We start from the raw sequence: 20,904 nt of genomic DNA, 5'->3' as shown, positions 1-20,904 counted from the left end.
CTATATCATGAAAGGAGAACATATTTAGGGGTTATTCAGATTTCATCAGTTTTGCAAGCAAACATAACATGCACTCTTTGAAGACCCCACACCCCCTCCTCCAAAAAATGTACAGAGTAATGTTGACTTCACAAAGTCCTACTTTATTATAGATGAAGATAAAATAAACAAACAAAAATGCTGTCATGCATGTATTAGTAACTCACAAGTGCTAACAGTAAAGTCACAATGGGGTCACTCATGTGGCCAGGAAGTGCTTTCCACCTTATACGTACCAGGATATACTGTAAGTATATCCCAGTAAAATATACTTCAGCAATGTCGGCCAATGCTGTAATGTGGTGAAGTGTTGTGGTACTAATGCTAGGTCTGAGCTGCTACAATCTCTGCTCCCTGTCTGGAAGTAGCAGAGCGGGGGATTTGGTAGGCAGGGCGCTCGGTTCTGTTGAAAGGCCGGGACGCCCTCCTTGGATAATGGTAGGGAAACACTGGTTTAATACAAAGTTAGATTTTAGATACAAAAGTCTGGGAGGTCGGGGGCACGGTGTGGGAGGCCTGCTCTCAGTGCTTTGGGACAGAGGGGGGCAAAAACAGTCAGCACTGCTTTATTTTGGAAAGCGTAAGTCCTCGACCCCCTCCCCTCAGCGTGCGGTTTGTACACTTGTGAAAAGGATGAAAACTTTGAATCACCCCTTAAACATTTCAGTTAAACAAAGACCTTTAATAATGTTAGTGCATGATCACGGCTTATTATCAAACAAAATGTTATGGAAACAAATCCCAGAATGTTAAATGTTGTGTGTTTCGTCATTTATTCGACTTCCTGTCTGTCTTGTAGCCAGTGGTTTGTGAAAGAGACTCCCCGCTCGTCAACCTGTGTTTTGGTCTGTGTATCCTGGGAAGAAGAGCTCTGGGCACGGCGTCTCACAGCATGTCTGCAAGGTGCGACCTCCAGCTCATGCTGCATGTTCATCCCTTCAGTACCTGTGCTGCCAGTAATCAGGTTATTGTTTTACTTTGGACAGCTTGGAGCCGTTTCTCTACGGCCTCCACGCCCTCTTCAAAGGAGACTTCCGCATCACGTCTCCCAGAGATGAGTGGGTGTTTGCAGATATGGACTTGCTGAATCGAGTTGTAGCACCAGGAGTACGAATGTCCCTCAAACTGCACCAGGTAGTGTTTCAGAAGTAAAAAGACGCATCAATAACTGATCCAGGAACAGCCTTGATGGTCTGTGTTTCCTCCAGGATCACTTCACGTCTCCGGATGAGTACGAGGATCCGATGGTTCTGTATGACGCCATCACTGCCAACGAGGAGAAGATGTTGATATCACATGAAGGTGACCCTGTGTGGCGCAGTGCAATCCTGGCCAACATGCCCTCTCTGCTCGCTCTGCGCCACATCATGGATGACGGCAGTGACGAGTACAAGATCATCATGCTCAACAAGAGGTTCCTCAGCTTCAGAGTCATCAAGGTCTGATGGACACAGCACGTTTAACTCGTTCTTCTCTGTAGTAGTCACTATTTAAATGTATTTCACCTGAACCTGAGCTCGTCTCTGTGCTGCCCCCCTCCAGGTGAACAGAGAGTGTGTCCGGGGGCTGTGGGCGGGTCAGCAGCAGGAGCTGGTCTTCCTGCGGAACCGTAACCCGGAGCGTGGAAGCATTCAGAACGCCAAGCAGGCCCTGAGGAACATGATCAACTCCTCCTGTGACCAGCCCATTGGCTACCCCATATACGTGTCCCCCCTCACCACCTCATATGCCGGGGGGCACAGTCAGCTGCGGTCTGTGTGGGGGGGACCAGTCAGCCCACACAACATTTACACCTGGCTCATCAGCAGCTGGGACAGGTGTGTGTTTATAAATGTTTAATGAATCATCAGAGTGTGTGATCTTACCTGCAGCACGTGTCTGTGCAGGTTACAGAAGGGATGCGGCGCCGGCTGCAACAGCGGAGGGAACATCGAGGACTCTGACTGCGGAGGCGGCTCCACCTCCATCTCCACCAACCCAGCCATCCTCACCACCCAAAGTACACCGGCTTCCAGCCTGCCCCAGCCCCACATCACCACTTTACAACCCTCCATGGGTAAGACCTCAGTTAGCACCACCATGAGGATGACAAGGAGCAGTCGGTCGTCACGTTCAGATGTTAAAATTGCAAGACTGCGTTGTCAGCTGCTCGAATGTATTAGTTTGACTAAACAAAATTATTTGACTTTTCTTGTATTTTAGGCACAGAAAACCCCATCGGTCCAACCCAAAGCTGGCCCCACCACCCTCAGCCTCTCCCATTAGCTCTACTCAGCCAGTCAGAGGGCAGAATGGAGGCAGGCCTGCTAATGTCTCTACAGAGAACCTCCTCCATCCAGGGGCTCCTGGGCCAGCAGCTCTCCAGCTCCCAGCTGTCCTTCAGCAGCTGTGTGGCTCCGCCCCCTCTGCCAGGTGCTGAGTGCTTCGGCCCAGTGACCCTGCTGGAAACCTCAGGGCACAGACTGGGCCAGCGGAGCGGGACACACTATGAAGGCCACTTTGGGAAGTGGACTTTTTCAAGCAGAAAAGGCTTCGGTGGCCCGGCTGCAGTGGAAACAGAAGGAGGACCCGTACCGACAATACGCACACAGGTAAGGAGTGTGTTCTCTCTCTGTCACAGTGATCAGGCGGGTCATAAAACTCCTGTCAAAGTTTAGATGTTTAAGGTTTAGTAACTTTTTCTGAAACTGCTTCACCCTGCTGCAATCAGGTTGTTTTTAGGTGCGAGGACTAAATGAAGACACGTCATGATTTCTGTTTTACGTCAGCAGTACTTGGAGTAGATCGCTTTTTCTCTGGGAGTCATTCAGGGCTTCAAAATCCCAGTAATGAATAAAATAAGACCATAAACTGTAAGATTTCACAGAATTGCACAAATATAAACAAAAGCTGAGCCGTTCACAGGAAATATTTGTAACATCAGCTGTAGCTTGAGCTGCGTCTGAAAGACTGGGAAAAGTTTTGACCTTAATCAGGTGATTTCTGCTGGTTTATTTCTGAAGACTGAGTCCAGCTCTGAACTGAAACTGTTGTTTGAAACTTTAGAGTCAGGCTCAAATCAAGTTCCCACAGAAACGCACAGTTCAAGGTTTAAACTGAAGCCCTCTCATCCTGGGTTTGCTGCAATAAAACGATCAGTTCTCGATGGTAGTTGTGATGAAATTAGTCGTGTTGGATCAGATCTCGACTCGTAATAATCTCGTCTCATCAGAAACATGAATGTTGACGATCGTCTGCAGCGCTGCTCATTGTCTTGGATTAGTTTTTTGACCTGTTTAATCCCGTCTCTTCCAGCCCGCCCCACCACAGGAGGCCAGTCTGACCCAAGATCCTCTGGGGGCCACTCAGACCCTGAACCCAACACCTCTGGCTCCAGGAGACCCCCCAAGCCCTAAAGAGGAATCCACAGAGCTGCCTTTACTGGATCACCTGCGCTGAGTCTGCACTGGTGACCGTTCCTACAATGAAAGCACACAGTGGGCTGAACCGGGCCCACCCAGAACCAGACTCAGTCCAGCCTTCAGGACTCATTCAGAGCTACAGGGATTAATAAATTCTCCAAAGTCCCACCGAGACACCGACTAAACCTGCGTACACACAGAGCGCTGAGCCGACGCTCCACAGGCCATTAAATGATTTCAACCAACATGTTTTCTTCTGAGCTCCATCTTCATGGGAGGGGTGTTGTTTTACCAACGTGTGATTTTTAACACAAGTGAGCTCCGTGTGTCTGAGGACGACCGTCGGGTCATGACTGCAGCGACGGGCCCGACAGGTCCATGAGGGACGTTTTGCTTCAGGATATTTTTCTAAACTGGAGAAACGAGGACAGCCTCAGCAGAGGTTCTTCAAAGCCGATCCAAACGGGTCGACGGGTTCCCGTACAAACGAGTGAAGGACGTGTGGGAACCGGGAGGAGCCCTGTTCTGTTTGTCCCTACTGGACCCTCTTGGTGCCGACGGGACAAAGTGCAGGAGCCTCTGCTTCAACATGTCTCCTCCTCCACACAGAATGTGAAAGAAGCTGTCCTCCCTCCGAGCCAGCAGGTGGTTCTGTTGCTGCTGGTTTACAGTGTCTGGACTCCACTGGGACCAGGAGGTGTGGCTTGATTCCCAACAGAACTGGGTGCCTTGGATCAAGATCGGTCCTGCCTGAAAGTTGTACCCGTGACCTGGGGGTGTCGGGGTCATTTTTAAAGTTTAGTGGGTCGAATGTCGTTTTACTTGAATAGTTTTTCAGCACCACCCTGTCAGGACTGGTCCGATCAGGTTCTGGTTCTCCAAACAGCCAGCTGCTTTGTGTGGGGCTCCTTTACATGCAGTACCCCCCCCAACCCCCCCTTTCATTACTGTACTACTGCTTCTGCATCTCCTGCTACCTTCACACCCACCACTACTGCTGTCCTGCGATCGTTAAATCCAACGTTTTAGTTGGAAACCAACAGGCGAAATATTTATTTACAGAAATCTTTGACAGGATTTGTCTTTACGATGCGCCGATATGTTGAACTCTTAACAGAACACCCCACCCCCACCCCCGGATCATCTCAGCCGCGATAATCTTTATTCTTAAAGGATAAGTTTTGTTTCAAAGGTGGTTTAAACATATAAGCAGTCAGTATCTAACCTGTAGTAGACGGCAGTCAAAACTCATAATGGAAAATTTTGAGGCTGGGCCATGAGAAGGAAAAAAAGGGATAGTTCCAATATTTAAAGAAAAGTCGTCTTACCTGTATTAGCAGGTCTGACTGACCTCAGTTTGAAGAAATCGTTAGTGTGTCACCTAAATGATGAGCTATTCTGAGCAAGGCCGTCTTATACTTCAAATATGTATTTACCATTTATGTGAGCGTTCTTTTATAAACCTTTATAATCTCATCAGTTTCACTGAAAGTTTCATTAAATTCTGTGGTTAATGAGTCAAACAGCAGAACGTCTGCTGCAGCCTGGGGTTCTTGTAAGGTGAATCTGACCTGAATGTAAAGGGTAAAAACTCAGTTTGAATGACATTTTTAAGGCTTGGTTGTACTCTGACTAGTCGGCAGTTTAATCAGAACTAAGCTTTTATCCACTGCAGGTAAGATACTGACCGCTCAAATCCTTCAGAACCCATCTTTAAAGCTCATAATGCAACTGGAACTATTCCTGAGAAGTCTCACCCAAGATGGTATTCGTCCCACTCTTGCACTAATTTTTTGACCACTGTGAAGAACTAAAAACACTTTGGTTCTGTGGGTCGGAGTGCAACTGAAAACTAAACGCAGCGTCCGACCCACGACTTGTTTTTGTCGGTCCAGTGGTGTGTCCTGTTGTCTACATCACAACATCGTGCCATAGCATTAATAATCAACCTGCAGTCATTTTGTCCATGAGAAACTCAAAAACAGGAAATAAAGAAACTTATTCCACAGAAAGACTTTGTTCAAAATGAAACTTTGAAGCTGAGTTGTTTGTGTGTTGTTGTTTTTTTAGGTGAGTAAACGTTTTAACAGCGATGCAGGGTAAACATCTTCACAGAATTTTTTTTTTTAATTGAACCATTCATGAAAACTATTCTCATTTTGATGCACACTAACCTTTTGTCTGCTGCAGGTAAGCCACTGACTACCCTTACCTTTTTTTAATCTTAAAAACTATTTAAAATACAGTTCGAGGTTTGGTTTGAGACGAGCGGTCCTCGTTTCCTTCTTCCTGGGTTAAAACCTGCATGTTGTCTGTTTGAATCAACGCCCTGCTGGTTTTTAATTTAAGCTCAAGTTTAAACTGTTTGTGTTTTTTACGCAGCCCTGAACTTTCAGTAAGGTGTCGGCATCCCTCAACACCCTGAACTCAGGAAAACCAAACTTACTGATCAGTGCTGGTTGTTGTTTATTTTGTACACAAACAAACAGGAAGTTGTTCTTCCTGGTTTCTTGTTTTCTGTGGGAGTCAGGAAAGCACAAGCTAACGGGCGGAGCTGGGGGTTGGAAAAAGGGATTCCTTTACGTGTGAAACTCTGTACTGAACTTTGTTTCCTATATAAATATATATTTAAAATAAATCTATTTTATTATTGGACTTTGGTTCCTTCATCAGAGACGGGACTCTGAGGTTCTGGGGGGCTCTGGAGTGAGCCCCTCTGAAACGAGCAGTTTGGGCAGAATCGCTGCAAACTTCTTTCGTTCAGCATCCCAGCTTTTTGTTTCGCTTTGTTCGTTTTGGGAAGCAGAACTTTTATTTACAAAGTTTAGGTCAATGTTCTGTACAGTTTTTATGTTGTTCCCCTCCTGTTTAAATTAAAGGTTTTGTCTTTGTTTTAAGATTTGTTGTTCTGTGTCGTGTTTTCCCTTCGAGTGTTTGTGTTTTAATGTTTGAAATTAAAACCTAAAAGCCTTCAGGTGTAGCAGCCGTGGTCAGGATCATCGTTTGAATCATTTAAACTCCAGAGAAAATCCATTTATTTAACGTGAGCAAAAAATAATTTATGAATGTTTGTCTCGATCATTCAGAAAATAAAGTAAAGCTCCACGGCTTTTTCCATTTCAAACATCTGAAATAAAGATGGCAGCTTCTTTATTCAGAGAAGTTTAATCATTAAAATGAGAATTCTTTCTGCAGACCTGAATCTTTTACATCTAGATTCTGAGTTTTATTGTTTTTACATCATTACCTGAAGATAATCACTTTATTGTTGACGTGTTTTTCTCATCGTGACGGATCATTTTCTTCCAACAAATTGGGTTCCTCCTTTTTTTTTTTTTTTTTTTTTTTTTTAGGCCATCGGGCCTAAAGCATTTGATCGTTATGAACTGATGATCGATGGTTTTAGACCAGGGGTCCCCAAACTTTTTCCTGTGAGGGCCACATAACTTTTCCCTTCTCTGGTGGAGGGCCGGAGTCAGTTTGTAACAGAAAAAGTGTGACGATTGCAGGAGTGCCTAAACGTAAAAATGTATTGTTTTCCAGAAAGCACAATCAAATAACCCTTTCTGGATTCTTCACAGAACAAAATTCAGGAAGTAAATAACACTATTTATGAAATAAATAATAACCAAATAACCCTTTCTGGATTCTTCACAGAACAAAATTCAGGAAGTAAATAACACTATTTATGAAATAAATAACCCTCTCTGGGGTATTGACAGAGAGGGTTATTATGATTATATTTTTTATAGTCAGAATGACTCATTCAAGTCAGAAAAGTGAGCTTACCTTTGTATGTTCATCAGTGTGAACTGTGGGCCTGTATCTGGCTGGTGAGAAGTTGAATCTCAGGTTTCATTCTAGTCACTGCCAGTCTCAAACACTGATGCAGGTGTTCATCTGTCAATCTTGATCTCATTGGAGTTTTCAGCAGTTTCATGCGTGAAAAGGTTTGCTCGCAAATATATGTGCTGCCAAAAAGTGTGGACATCTTCCTTGCGTGTTTTCTGATGTTAGGGTACGTGTCGTTTGGGAGGGCGGCATAGAAGTCAATGAGACCGCTGGGCTTGAACGCGTCTTTCAAAACATCACAGTTCTGTAACTCGGCCAACTCAAACTGATAAGAAGGCTTGGCTTCGTCAATGTCGGCAACAAAGGGGTCCTGGAAAAGACGGATTTCTTTTGCATAAACATCTAGTTCACGGAATCGTGCACCTAACTCCGCCTTCAGCATTTACAGTGCTTCCACACACTTTTCAGCTGGAAACGGGACCGCTGGGTTCTCTGCAGAGAGGTTTTGTGAGGCAGGGAGATGGACGAAGCTGTGCTTTTTCACGTGTCCCAAAAGCAGCTCTAGTTTCACCTCAAATGCTTTTATGTGGGAATACATTTCGCAAATGAGTTTCCCCGGGCTTTGTAGCTGCAAGTTAAAGCTGTTCAGCATTTCTGTCATGTCTGTTAAAAATGCGAGGTGCCATTTCCATTCTGGGTCGATCAACTCTGGCACCATTTTGTTTTGTGAATGAAGAAATGCGTTAATTTGAGGTAGCAGCTCGTAAAAACGCTTCAAAACTCTGCCCCGGCTCAACCATCGGACCTCTGTGTAGTACAGCACATCGCCGTGCGCAGATTCCAGTTCAGACAGGAATTCTTGGAACTGCCTGTGTTTAAGTCCCTTTGCTCTGATGAAGTTTATGCATGACACCACAACCTTCATGACAGAATCCCAAGTCAACACTTTGCAGCACAGTGCTTGCTGGTGAATTAGGCAGTGGACTTGTAGCGGGGCAGTGAGACCTCGTTCTTCCATCTCCCGGTTCATGCGTCCTATTAGACCCCGAGACATGCCCACCATATTAGGAGCCCCGTCAGTTGTGATGCTGGCCAGCTTTGACCAGTCCAGGTCCAACTCTTCCATGGTTTGGTACACTTTGCCGAAAATATCCTCCCCCGTCGTAGTCCCTTTGAGACTTTGGAGGGCTGCCAGCTCCTCGCAGATCTCAAAGTTTGCACTAACTCCACGAACAAAAATGAGCAGTTGCGCGGTGTCCTGCACGTACGTGCTCTCATCCAGTGCTAATGAAAAAAAATTCAAATTCTTTCGTCTTCTGCTGCAGCTGGGCATATACATTACCCCCGATTTCTTCAATCCGTCTGGTGATTGTACTCGCTGATAGACTCACGGCATTAAAGACATCTTTCTTCTCAGGACACACCTCCTCCGCGACAGCGTTCATGCATTTCTTGACAAACTCTCCATCAGTGAAAGGTTTACCACTGCTTGCTATCAGTTGAGCAACCCGAAAGCTGGCCCGAACAGATGACTGGTTCAGCTGAGCTTGGTGTACAAATGTATTCTGCTGAGCCAACAGTCCACTTTTTAGCTTTGAGAGTTTGTCTGCTCGCATTTGGCCTTGCAAGCTAGCATACGTGTCTTTGTGGCGGGATTCATAGTGTCGCCGCAGATTATATTCTTTGAATACTGCCACCGCCTCTTGACAGATGAGACAGACAGCCTTTTCTTTGCATTGAACAAAAAAATAATCGTTTGTCCACTGCAGGTTAAATGCCCTGCATTCTGAATCAATTTTTCTCTTACCTAATCTTTTCGCCATTATTCCGTTCTCTCTTTGCGAGGGGTGGGTTTAGAATTTTTTTCTGGGGGTTGCCAGATAGGGGCACAGACCACAGAAGGGTGGAACAGAATGTCACGTTATATGCGTGTATGAAATAGTTACTAACTTATGTATTATAGTATTATATTACTTAATAATGAAAATGGTTCATAACTAAGAAACATTTTATTGCAAAAGTCCAACTTTATTATCAAATACAAATACATATATATGAAAAAAATCTAAATGCTCTCTGGTATTGTTCAGGGGGCCGGACCAAATGTGGACGGGGGCCGGATCTGGCCCGCGGGCCGTAGTTTGGGGACCACTGTTTTAGACTGATGGTCCTCCATTTGGCTTGTGTAAAGCCAGTTTCTGGGAACTCCACAGCAGACTGGTTTGAAACATGTCGCTGAAGGTGGCATTTATAAGACTGTTCTTGGTGGCAGGTCTCAGACTGACGAAGTCCTTCAGATGAAAGATGAAACGTTTCTCAAAAAGAAACCGTCCATATGACATGATTTATCCTTTTGTTGTGGTTCTTTTTTAGAAATGGAGACTTCTTCCCCTCAATACGTCTCAGCTCCTATCTGGAGAAAACTTTGTTCACTTAAAGTCGTTTTCTTCATCCTGATCATTTCCTCGTAAGGGAACTCGTTTTCAACAAGTCGTTTTTACCTTAAAATCATTTATTACGAATATTTTAGTTTTGATTATTTATTTTGAAAAGCTCATCTTAAAGAGAGAAAATGTCACAATAAAAGTGAAGTGTTGTGTTAAAGTTTAAAACAAAAGAGTTCAGAGGTCACGGCTCGGACATTTAGTTCAACACTTTTACAGAAATGTGGGGAGGAGCCGTTCATCTGCACAAACAGAGATCCAGAGGGATCCACATGGATCCACCTGGTCCTTGAAGTTCTTTTTTCCAGTGCCTGACGGTCTTCAGACGAAGGAACGTTTCATCAGAGGAGGAGTGTACCGGATCTCATTGTAACCCTCCTCTTCCTCCACCTTCCTCTCCTTCCTCCTCCCGTCCTGCCCGGTGCCACGCAGCCACAGAACCAGAACCAGCAGAGCCAGCAGGACCAGGCTCATGACCAGAGTTAGCATCACTCCCTGCAGGAGGCCCGAGGGCGGGGCTGGAGCTGCAGAGACGGAAACACAAACAGTGGTTGTCAACTGGTGGCTCCCGGGCCACAGGCGGCCCGTCCGTTAATTCCACAAGGTCGTCAAAGCAAAACACTGAATGAAGCTCAAACATCTGTTGTGCTCAAGTTCAGAGAGGGTTAATAATCGTTTAGCCAATCAGAGAGCTCGCTCACGTGGCGTCACATCAAAGATCAATCAACCTTTATTTATACAGGTAAATCCCATTGAGCCTAAAGATGGCCGCTGGCTTTTGTTTGTGGCAGCAGAAACTGAAAGAGTTCTCTGAGCGTTCACCAGAAACTCACGGCTGTAGACGGCCAGGCTGACGTAGCAGTGTTGCGTTCCCAGGACGTTGGAGGCGGAGCAGCGGTACAAACCGGACGTCTGAGACGACACGTTGGCGATTTGGACCGAACCAGTCCAGTCCCCTGAGAGACGAGACACAGATTATTAATACGCCCCCCTTACATCCTGCTGACCTGGCAGGATGGAGCAGAGGGAACGAGCCACAGACTTTTTCTGAGAGGAAAACTTTGATGTTCAGAACCAAGATGACCCAAATGTCTCCTCCTGCAGAACTTCATCCTAAAAAGTTTTTTTGTTTAACAAGATGCTGGAAAATCCTCCACATCACCCAAATCCAGGAGGCAGGTTTTTCAAACAACGATTGCTCAACAAGGATCTGCTGAGAGGAGAAATAAAACTGAGTTCTGGTGGATTAAAGCTGCAGATTAAGACATAATCTGTCAGTTTGTGATGTGAGTGTGATATCTGGCACAGATCTTCTGAATTTAGCTTTTCATCTAAAAACATCTGGTGTCTGGGAAAAAAAAAAAAAATATGGCCACAGTTTTCAAGATGTCTGCCTCCTGAAGTCTTTTTTTGTGTGTTTTCCGACCTGGACTGAGATTAAATCTTTCAAATTTTCAATCTTTGACTGCAAATATAAATTTTGAAGCTAGTTTTGATTCTGGAGTCAAACACTGGATGTAAAAGTTTATTAGTATCATGAACGAGGGACCTGACTGTCCCCTCCACCCGGCGCTGCACCCGAGAGCTGCAGGTTCGACACTTACCCTCCATGTTGACAGGAAGTGAAACCTCCTCGGGGTTCAGCTTCTCCCAGCGGATGTCTGGAGTCGGGACGCCCTCCGCCACGGAGCAGGACAGCCGGACACTTCCCCCCACATCAGTGTCTCCGTCCCATTTGCACTCCGGCAGAGAAGGTGGTTCTGAAACAAGAACCGGGCCACGCTCAGCTTCACCTAACATGCTCCGTCTGGAAATGAACGCTGCTCGTTTCATCTCCCTGGGAGACGTGAGGACAGTCCTCATCATCACTCATGACCACAGATTATAACTTTATCACAAGGCGTTAATCTCAATCCCAGGATTCTGTCCTCATATGACCGGCCGGTACAACGGAGACAGTTGGACTTTTGTCCTCCTGCAGACAAAGTGTAAAAACAAAACTCAAAGGTGTGTTTCAGAAGAGGGGACGATACCCAGAACCCTGAGCTCCAGCTCTCCGATGCCCGGATGTGCGGCCTCCGGCAGGTTGGTGACCACGCAGCGGTAAACTCCGGCGTCGGACAGCCGGCTGTCGTTCAGGAGGATGTCTGCGCTCAGAGGGAGGCCTGCAGGAGGTTCACAGGAAACACGGGGGTCTAATCTGCCTGGAGGTTCATGAAACAGGAGAAACGTCTGAACTGGACATGCGGTACCTGTGAAGCCCACCCTGCCCATGAGGGAGGGGTCTTCAACCACCTGCCTGTGCTCGTACACGATCACCTGCAGGTCACACAGAAAACACTCAGGGCTTCAGCTGCCACGAAGAGCCGTCAGTCAGGGAGCGGCTGAAGGTCACACCTGAATCGGGGTCTCTGGGTTGGAGAAACGGGCCAGGGTCCAGATGATGTTGAGTCTGGAGAGGCGGTGGGAGGAGGTGGAGAAGGAGCAGGGCAGGAGGACAGAATCCCCTCGGATCACCTCCAGTCTGGACTCCCTCATGCTCACCCTGAGAGCAGCTGGAGACAAAGAGCCAGAAAACTCAGAGAACTTCCAGAATTTAGATGCTTCCATCGTCAGCCATGTTGGACCTCCACCTGGAACAACTCCTTAAATCCTGAAGTTATTCACCGTGCCTGCTGCGTGTCAGGACCACGATGGCCCTGTCAACGTTCATGGAGGATTTTTAACTATGGCTGAGAATGTTACCTGCCCATGAACCATGTGTTTGAGTTAGAAAAGAGTTCTTTTCTCTCTCAGAGTCGAAGCTGATTTGATCCTGCATGTGCAGCTGGATGGCCATGGGCACCATCTAAGGTGATGGTCTAGGGTGCTAACAAACCTCGCACGCTGCTCGTGGCAGATTCTCCTGACTGGGCTCCAGTAGAACTTCTACATTCTGTACAAGTCAGCTGCGTAAAACAAATTAATGGTCATTTAAAATTTACAACCAATCTGGGTCCAGATTAGACGTCATTTAGGTCCAGATCCAGACCGCGGTCCACCGTTTGGGGACCCCTTATTATTCTGCATGAAGAGTTATTTACATGTTTGTTGTTCTGCTCTGAAATTCATTACTGCAATAATGAACTCCTCCTCTGACACCCCCAGGCCTGTGTGTGTGTGTGTGTGTGTGTGTGTGTGTGTGTGCGTGCGTGCGTGCGTGCGTGCGTGCGTGTGTGTGTGTGTGTGTGTGTGGGTGTGTGTGAGTTAATTAAACCTGACAGTTTTGAGACTGAGCCAAAGCGGTCACAGAGAGGAACAACAGTCCAGTTTCAGAGACCGGCTCGTTCAGGTTTAGGACGTCAGGACAGAAACTGGACGAGGTTTAAAGTTAAAATGTTTTTCTTTAAAATAAATAAATAAATAAATAAAGCTCCTCGTAGCTCTTTAATTTAACTGATGAGCTGGAAAATATCAGTTTCAAACGTCTCAACGCTGTAGAGAAGAAGTTCTTCCAAACCTGTCTAAGCTGCTCCATTGTCCAAACTGAGAAGACGCTTGTCTCATCAGACAGCAGACTCACCGTTCTGAGTGGCCCAACTGGCCCACAGAGTCCAGACCATCCATCGTCCACAGCAAGCCATCTCTGACAGAGAGGACGTCCACACATCGAGCAGGGGGGACGTGACTGTCCCCTCCCTCCTCTGTCCCCACATTGTCTCTGCTCAGAGAGGCTGCAGAGACAAACAATGACTGCAGGACAGTCCCACACCATTAATGCTTCGTGTCCAAACCGCAGGACGGAGGATGAGGGGACATAAACAAATCAATAAGACTTTCTTTGAGTTTGTTGCTGCTTCAGTAATAAATATAAAGTTTTGTCTTTTGTAGATGGTTCCCCACATTTAGTCTGAAGAAGTGACCACTGCTCACGACTTAAAGGTTAAAAGTAGGCGAGGTAACACTTTACAATAAGGTACACAACATTTACTTAACTATTAGGGAACGCCTCAGGAACGACCAGGAACAAATCAGGAGCTAATGGGTAGTTAACCAGTACTTACTGGGGAACACACAGCCAAGCCTAGGGGACTACTGGTTTGTTACCACAGAACAGAGGAGAAATTCTCCATGTGGGTAAAAAATAAATATAAATAAATATAAAAAATAAACCCTGCACGTAACTGTCAAAAACCTGTTTCCTAGTGATTTTATTGGATTCTTACCACTGATTAGTAATTTCATAATCTTGTACTGGTGTCATCTTAACTCTGACTATAACTTACTGAGTATTACTGGATATTATTTTGTTCACTGATGTAGTGAAGCATCATACTAAGAACTTACCGAGGAACCAATCATTACTTAAACATTACCTGACCATTACCTACTGTTAACTCCTGATTAGTTCCTGAGGCATTAGCTGATCAAATGTTGTGTACCTTATTGTGAAGTGTCACTGCGGGCGATAATGTTTCTGCTCAGATGATCTCCAGAACCTCAGTCGGGACGAGTTGGACTCAAACTCTCAGAACCTTCGGACTGATCTGCAACTGGTTAACTTTCAGCTCAAAATGGCCACCACAGCTAATGGACATTATAAACCAGACAAGTGGCTTTGATCCAGTTGGTTTATACTGGTTTGGGTGGTAGTAGCTGTGAGTCAGTCAGAACGACCGCTTGAGTAAAACAGCTGGAACCTAACTGGCTAATATTTCTTTTATGGGACGCCACATTTAGAGTTCCACCAGTCGTGCTCTGTATCTTTAGACGCCATAAATTGTTCCATCAACCTTCTGTCATTTTTCCTACAAGTCAAACGTACACCTTTAATTTGAAGGGGAACATTAAATAAACATTTACCAGAACAAAAGTTTCTTAAGTTTAAAGCCACCACTTTGTCTGACCCTGCGTCTTAATGTTGTGGACATTAGACCAGTTGTCCCGATTAAAGACAGTAATTTAAAGTTGTATTTTTAATTTTAAATAAAACATTTACATTTCAACTCTACTAATTAAAAACAATTTTAGCTCCAGGGCATAAATCTGATCAAAGGCCAGTGGGATGGCTCAGTTTTTTGAGGGTGGCCAGTGTCCCCCTCTGAGACCCCTTTGGTGACACCCCTGGAAAACTCAAACCAGATTTGGAGATCAGGATTTTCCAGCTGGTTCTTGTGCTCAGATCCATTAGTTGTTGGTCCTGAGCAGAAATGTTCTCCAGAAGATTCTTTAGGATATTGCAGACATTTCCTTCAAGAGACCTGAAAGTATTATTCCACCAGTGCACTTCAGCTGCGCCTCTTCACCACCTTCTCTGTTGGATGGAACGGGTCACAGGCTCTGGACCTTATTCTTTGGATGGACCCGGTTTGACTGAAGAAACTGCCCCCCGCCCCAATTCATCATTCTCAGCTGCTTCTTGAAGCTCGGCCTTTCACCTGTGACTCTCCAGCTCCTGAGGGACCCCCGGGCAGGGATGGAGGCCCGGGTCAGAACGAGGAGGAACAGCAGCTCCTCCCTGAGTTGGGCCACACTTCAGAAGTAACACGTATCTCCAGACAGTGGTGGTGGGGGGAGATGAATCAATAAATGCAGACATTTGCTTCTCAGCTCCTTGACACTACAACAGACGGGAGCAACGCCCTCATTACTGCAGATGAGGCCAATTTGTTGACCTTTTCCCCGTGCGTCTCCATTTTTAAACTGACGTCTGGTTTACGTGGGTCCAGTAGATGAGTTAGAGCTCCAGCAGAACTGAAGCAGGAGGAAGACGTGGAGCCTAAAGATGAAGATACTGAAAGAACCAAAGGTAACCAGAACCAGCTGAAACAGTAAAAAAACTAAACGTTTCCGGTGCCAACAGATCAGTTTTATTTAGTCTGGGTCAACATGAAGTCAAAGCACCAGCTGAGCAGGAAGTGATCTCGACTGGAGCCGTCTGCAGGTTCTCCTGTTCTGCATGTCGGGGTCGCATCGTCAGGAACCGTTTCACCTGAACATCCGGAGCCTCACCATAAAGTCTACAGACGGCATCCCAAACCACGAGGTTCACTCCGACTTTATTCAAAGAACATCTGGTTTGTTTGTGCGTCGCAGCCGACAGGACAAAGATTTCTGAGAGAAGAAAATAAAAACGGACTGGAGACAGAATCAGTTCGTTGTGAGGAGCCGTCGTCACTCAGGACGTTAAATGGTCTCCATGGAGACGAGACAGCTCACCGTCAGGTACAGAAACATACAGCACCGAGTCCAACGACACACACACACACGGCAGCTTTAACACAAACACAATGTGTGTGTGTCTGTGTGACTGTCTCTGTTCTTGCCTGCAAATAAACAAAAACTATAACTCTTTACTTAAAACCATGGCACTTCCTACTTTCTGGTTCATCTCAACACAAAGAGAAGAGTATGTAACCCCCCCACACACACACACACACACACACACACACTCGATGGGACACATCCTGGTGGAACATGTAACACTTTAACAAAACATTTTTAATGTTTCAGACTCACAGGTGGACTTTATTCCCCTGCAGATAAATTAAATTAAACGTGTTTCTCATCAGATTAGGCCAGAATAAATAGATGAATGGTGAATGGGGGCGACAGACAGACAGACAGACAGACAGGTAAAAGCGGAGTGAGTTCTGCCTCCTCCCCTTCAGGTGATCTGGGAGTGACCTGGTGGCGGGAAGGTCTGGAGCGGTCCCGTCTCGTCAGTAGGAGGCCTCTCAGCCCGTGGCGGCACCGTCTCGTCACAACAACATGGTGACGGGTCTCTCCAGGAACCTGCGGAACTCCGCGAGCCACTGTGCGCCGACCGCCCCGTCCACCACCCGGTGGTCGCAGCTCAGCGTCACCGACATCATGCTGGCCACGTCGAACCTGGAGAAACCCAAAACGCATGCAGCGTCAGTGCTGGACTGTGGAGCGGCGGGTTGCAGCGCTGTCGCCGTGCCACCGACCCTTTCTCGTTGTCAGCGGGCATCAGGCGCTTCTCGGAGCCTCCCACGGCCAGGATGCACGCCTGAGGAGGGTTGATGATCGCAGAGAAGTTCTTGATCCCAAACATCCCCAAGTTAGAGATGGTGAACGTTCCTCCCTGGTGGAAAAGGTCAACGAGAAGCACGTTACATCTACGCCTCCATCATTAGTGAGAAACGTGCGCTGACCGGACGATAGAGCACCTGGAACTCGTGCGGCTGCAGTTTGCCGTCTCTTGCTTTGGCAGCAAGGGCCGACACGTCGGCACTGATGGCGGCCAGGCCTTTGACGTGGGCATTGAACACGATGGGCGTGATGAGGCCGTTAGCTGTGCTCACCGCCACGCTCATGTCCACCACGTGGTTCCTGGGAACATTCAACAAGTCCACAGTGATGGAGAAAGTGCCGTCAGCGCCCCCTCCTGGTACTAATGTGAAGCTGCTGCCCACACCTTTGTTCTTCACTTTAATCTGACTGGAGGCTCAAGGGCTGGGCGACTTCAATCCGGCCCATTTCATAAAAAAATAAAAATAAATAATAATAAAATAAATTTTATATATTTTTTTTATTATTTTTTATTTTTAAAGTTTGAAGGTAAATTTCACTCAAAAAAACAAAAATGCATAAAATTAATTAAAAGAAAAACGATGGACAAAGTGAGGATTTGGTTCATAAAGATCAAAGCAGAAACAACTTAAACAAGAAGTTCAGAGGGTGGAAAGAAAAAAGTGTTTTAAATGATTTCAACAAGTTACAACAGGCAACTTTTTAAAATTTAAACAAATATGGGGAGTGGTGGTGCAGAGGTTAAAGGTGGGCCTGCGATCGGAAGATCGTCGGTTCAAGCCCTGGTACCGACAACATCAAAAATGTGGGTGGGGTGGGTGAAGCACCCACACCTGCCCCCACCCTCATTCGCCCCACCCTGGTCCCATGAGGTCCCTTAACACCCATCTGCTCCCTAAACAGGTCTCTCTTGAAAATGAGTTCTCGTGGCTCAATGAGACTACCTGGATAAATAAAGGTAAATTAAAATGAAAAAACCTCAAAAGGTAACGAGTTCTTTAAGCAGGTTCTTTAAAAACCTCTAGTTTTCCACATTCAAGGGAAAGTCTGGATGCAGAACAGACCCAACAACCACAGAAACAGTTTTTCCTCCTGAATGTCTTTTTTTACGACAGAGCTTTAGGGCCACGCTAAGATTTTTTTTAAAGCCATAGAATTACAAGAATAAAGTTGGAGGAGACTTTTTTTTTTCTTCAATTCTCATGTTTTGTTTATTTTCCACGAGTCAGATCCACGACACAACGTGACCTGTCAATCAATCCAGTAGGCGTGTCAGCAAATGACCAAGCCAAAGATAAAGCAGGTTTACAGCATTTAAACTGTGGTAAAATGAAGAATGTTGAGCATCTTGTTAAGTTATAGGTTGGTATGATAGTTAATCTGTTAGCACATCAGCATCAGATTATTATCAGTACCAGGACTTTGAACCTGCTTACAGTAAGGTGGTAGCTGTGATGGGCTGCAGCAGCTCTCTGCAGGTACGGAGCATTTAGCTTCGGATTGGTCATTTGCTGACATGTCTACTGGATTGATTGACAGGTCGTGGATCTGAATCGTGGAAAAATAAGAACTGCAACAAAAAAGAAGTCTCGTACAACTTTATTCTTGTAATTTTATGGCTTAAATTTTTTTTCTTAGCGTGGCCCTAAAGCTCAGTCATACCTTTTTTAAACAAAGTTATTAGATATTTTTCGTGGACAGTGAGCAACATTTAGTTTGGTTACGTTTTCGTTGAGCTGCTTTTTGTCACAAAGCTCGTTTCTGAACTAAACGGTTGTTTTTGTGTTTCTTGGGTCGGGGCGTCACCGCAGGAGGTTCTATTCAGTCACATGACCTCCACCTGAACCCTGATCAGCATCGTTTCTGTTTCCAGGTTTGCAAACATCATGATGTCATCGTTGGTGATCATAAGAACATGTGGAGGAGATGATGAAGTGATTATCTTTTATAATCAGCTAAAATATAAACAAGAGTCTTACTGTCGTGTCATGAACTCCCACAATGCCTTGTGGTTTTACATTCTGCCTGAGTCCTGAGCTCTGTCCATGCTCTCAGCAGAGCAGAGTTATTTTTAAAGGAACTGGACTGAAGGGTTCTGGTAGAAGTTCTACATTTATAAACCACTTTACTTTGGATGTTTCCGCCTCTAACAGACCCAAATAAACTGTCATTAGATAATAAAAAAATGTTAAAAGTCATTTTGCTGTTATTTTTCTTGCTTTGGGCAGAGAAGGGTTGAAGCGACAGGAACATGAACCATCAGCAGCAGCTTCAGACTAACATCTAACCCGTTTGACAGAACCGCGCAGCAGACACACGTTTGGACTCACTGGCGAATGACCGTGTCCAGCCACGAGGAGTTGCACTCGGGAACCTTGAGGCAGGCCAGGGCGCTGGCCTTGATGATGAAATCGTTCACGCTGAGTTTGATGTTCTGGGATTTGACCTCCTGCAGAGGGAGGGGGTGCGGGGTCAGTGCACGAGTAATCAGTCACAGAACTAAGCCGTGCTGCGAACACCGAGCGGACCTGACCTCGTTCAGCTCGGTCCGCAGCTCCAGCACCCGGTCCATGCTGACATCTACAGACAGGTAGTAGTGGGGGATGGTTTGTTTGGACTGCATTAACCTCTGGGCGATGACCTGGAGGACACATAAAAACGTGCACGTTAAACGTTGATCCATAATTTGTCAGAGGCGCGTGCTGACGGAGCCGGCTCTGACAGACGCAGAACGTGGCAGCAGGGGTGTCTGAGCAGAAGGAGCCTGTTGGTGCTCGGGTGGGGGTGGGGGGTGGGGGGGGGTGGGGGTGAGCTCTCACCCGGCGGATGTTGCTGATGGGGACGTCTGTGAAGGTGCCGGCCGGAGCAGCTGCTGCAGCGGCGGGGGGCGCAGCGGCTCGGGCAGCAGCCGGAGCAGCAGCAGTCTGACAAACACATTTCATTAGAGGAAGTGTAAACCCAAAATAATAAAACCTCAAGTTAGACTACAGCTCATCGGGGGGGGGGGGGGGGGGGGGGGCTGCACTCACAGGAGCTGCCTTTGGTGGAACGAAGCTCTCGATATCCTTCCTGGTGACGCGTCCGTCAGGACCAGAACCTGAAGCAAAGAGACGATTTAGTTTAGTCCCTTGGGTTATGAATTTTAAACAAGATTAAAGGAAAATGAGTTCATATAAGAGTCCCTGCTTCTCAGCCTGAAAAGGGTGCTGTGCTCCGCTTGGGTCTTAAAGGGACATTTCAGCCAACTTTAAAGTGACGTTCTGTCTGTTAGTTATCAATAGAGCATTTTATCAGTCGCATGGAGAAAGAGACACAAACCTTTGTTCAGGTTGGGTTAAAGGCAAGATCCTACTGAGCTTTAGGGCCACGCTAAGAAAAAAAAAAATGAAATTACGAGAAAAAAGTCATAGAATCATGAGAATAAAGTCGTAATATTTTCTGGGTCGGCTGCACCTGCTGTGCACAGCCTCCAATGTGAGTCACTGTGTTTATCAAGTAGTCCACCATCACTTTTGGGTCACTGTTTGTGAAATATGCCTCCATCCACATTATGTCACGACTAAATGCATGAATGCAGCCATTAATTGCAATGCCATACGGCTTCAGTTTATCATACGAGTCCATATGCCACAGTGCGCTGGGCCCCTGCCGACATCAACATTCATCATTTTACAGCAGTTGTAAGACGGCTTATTCATGTAGGAGTTCTGATATTACAACTTTATTCTTGTAATATTATGACTTTATTATCTTAATACTACAAATTTATTCTCATTCGTAATGTTTTGTTTTTTCTTAGCGTGGCCTTAAAGCTCTGTCGTAACATCCAAAGAAGAACCAGATTAAAAATGAAAATTTTCAGTGTTATAAAACAAACAGGTGTAAAAGAACACTACAGTAACTAATAATGTAAATAAATAATCACTGGACATGAAAAGAGAGATGATTAATTTAGGAGTCCACCTAATTCAAGGTTGATGAAGGGGACGTCTATCATCTGCTGACACAGCGACAACTGTCACTTTGACAAACACTGAGCTAAAGGTTGTAGCAGTAGCTACAGGTTGTGGCAGTAGCTACAGGTTGTAGCAGTAGCTAAAGGTTGTAGCAGTAGCTACAGGTTGTAGCAGTAGCTACAGGTTGTAGCAGTAGCTACAGGTTGTAGCAGTAGCTAAAGGTTGTAGCAGTAGCTA

The 20,904-nt window shown here is 46.0% G+C and overlaps 3 protein-coding genes across 3 annotated transcripts in view; 1 reads left to right on the top strand and 2 right to left on the bottom strand.

The window, feature by feature from the left end:
• Window positions 1–3,684, top strand: part of LOC119420588 (pecanex-like protein 3) — a 39,309-nt gene extending 35,625 nt beyond the window's left edge. The window contains exons 30-36 of the mRNA XM_037688004.1: window positions 839–942; window positions 1,026–1,173; window positions 1,248–1,478; window positions 1,582–1,856; window positions 1,926–2,095; window positions 2,242–2,630; window positions 3,334–3,684. Of these exons, the coding sequence (XP_037543932.1) occupies window positions 839–942; window positions 1,026–1,173; window positions 1,248–1,478; window positions 1,582–1,856; window positions 1,926–2,095; window positions 2,242–2,630; window positions 3,334–3,477 (1,461 nt within the window). The 3' untranslated portion in view covers window positions 3,478–3,684. The remainder of the gene's footprint in view (window positions 1–838; window positions 943–1,025; window positions 1,174–1,247; window positions 1,479–1,581; window positions 1,857–1,925; window positions 2,096–2,241; window positions 2,631–3,333) is intronic.
• A 6,313-nt stretch (window positions 3,685–9,997) lies between these two features.
• Window positions 9,998–13,371, bottom strand: zgc:165604 (uncharacterized protein LOC792578 homolog). The gene is made up of 7 exons (XM_037688318.1): window positions 13,239–13,371; window positions 12,074–12,231; window positions 11,929–11,995; window positions 11,710–11,841; window positions 11,281–11,436; window positions 10,510–10,632; window positions 9,998–10,200 (listed from the first exon to the last, which is right to left on the bottom strand). The coding sequence occupies exons 1-7, from the start codon at window positions 13,369–13,371 to the stop codon at window positions 9,998–10,000; spliced, it is 972 nt and encodes a 323-aa protein (XP_037544246.1).
• A 2,142-nt stretch (window positions 13,372–15,513) lies between these two features.
• dlat (dihydrolipoamide S-acetyltransferase (E2 component of pyruvate dehydrogenase complex)) overlaps window positions 15,514–20,904 on the bottom strand; it is a 9,134-nt gene continuing 3,743 nt past the window's right edge. The window contains exons 8-14 of the mRNA XM_037688003.1: window positions 19,741–19,808; window positions 19,531–19,635; window positions 19,245–19,352; window positions 19,042–19,160; window positions 16,849–17,011; window positions 16,627–16,763; window positions 15,514–16,546 (exon numbers count right to left, since the gene is read on the bottom strand). Of these exons, the coding sequence (XP_037543931.1) occupies window positions 16,417–16,546; window positions 16,627–16,763; window positions 16,849–17,011; window positions 19,042–19,160; window positions 19,245–19,352; window positions 19,531–19,635; window positions 19,741–19,808 (830 nt within the window). The 3' untranslated portion in view covers window positions 15,514–16,416. The remainder of the gene's footprint in view (window positions 16,547–16,626; window positions 16,764–16,848; window positions 17,012–19,041; window positions 19,161–19,244; window positions 19,353–19,530; window positions 19,636–19,740; window positions 19,809–20,904) is intronic.

The sequence above is a fragment of the Nematolebias whitei genome, chromosome 14 (assembly GCF_014905685.2).
Source record: "Nematolebias whitei isolate Nwh7 chromosome 14, NemWhi1, whole genome shotgun sequence".
Taxonomy (NCBI): Eukaryota; Metazoa; Chordata; class Actinopteri; order Cyprinodontiformes; family Rivulidae; genus Nematolebias; species Nematolebias whitei.
Note: the sequence above shows the minus strand (reverse complement) of the source record. Positions and strands in the feature narration are given on the sequence as shown.

What these genes read in the sequence shown, in the direction of transcription:
- zgc:165604 (XM_037688318.1), bottom strand. Translation starts at nt 13,371, where the DNA reads ATGTGGGGACAGAGGAGGGAGGGGACAGTCACGTCCCCCCTGCTCGAT. An exon ending in CAGTTGGGCCACTCAGAACG is followed by an intron (nt 12,232 to 13,238) that starts GTGAGTCTGCTG and finishes CTTTGTCTCCAG; the next exon opens with CTGCTCTCAGGGTGAGCATG. An exon ending in GGGCAGGGTGGGCTTCACAG is followed by an intron (nt 11,842 to 11,928) that starts GTACCGCATGTC and finishes AACCTCCTGCAG; the next exon opens with GCCTCCCTCTGAGCGCAGAC.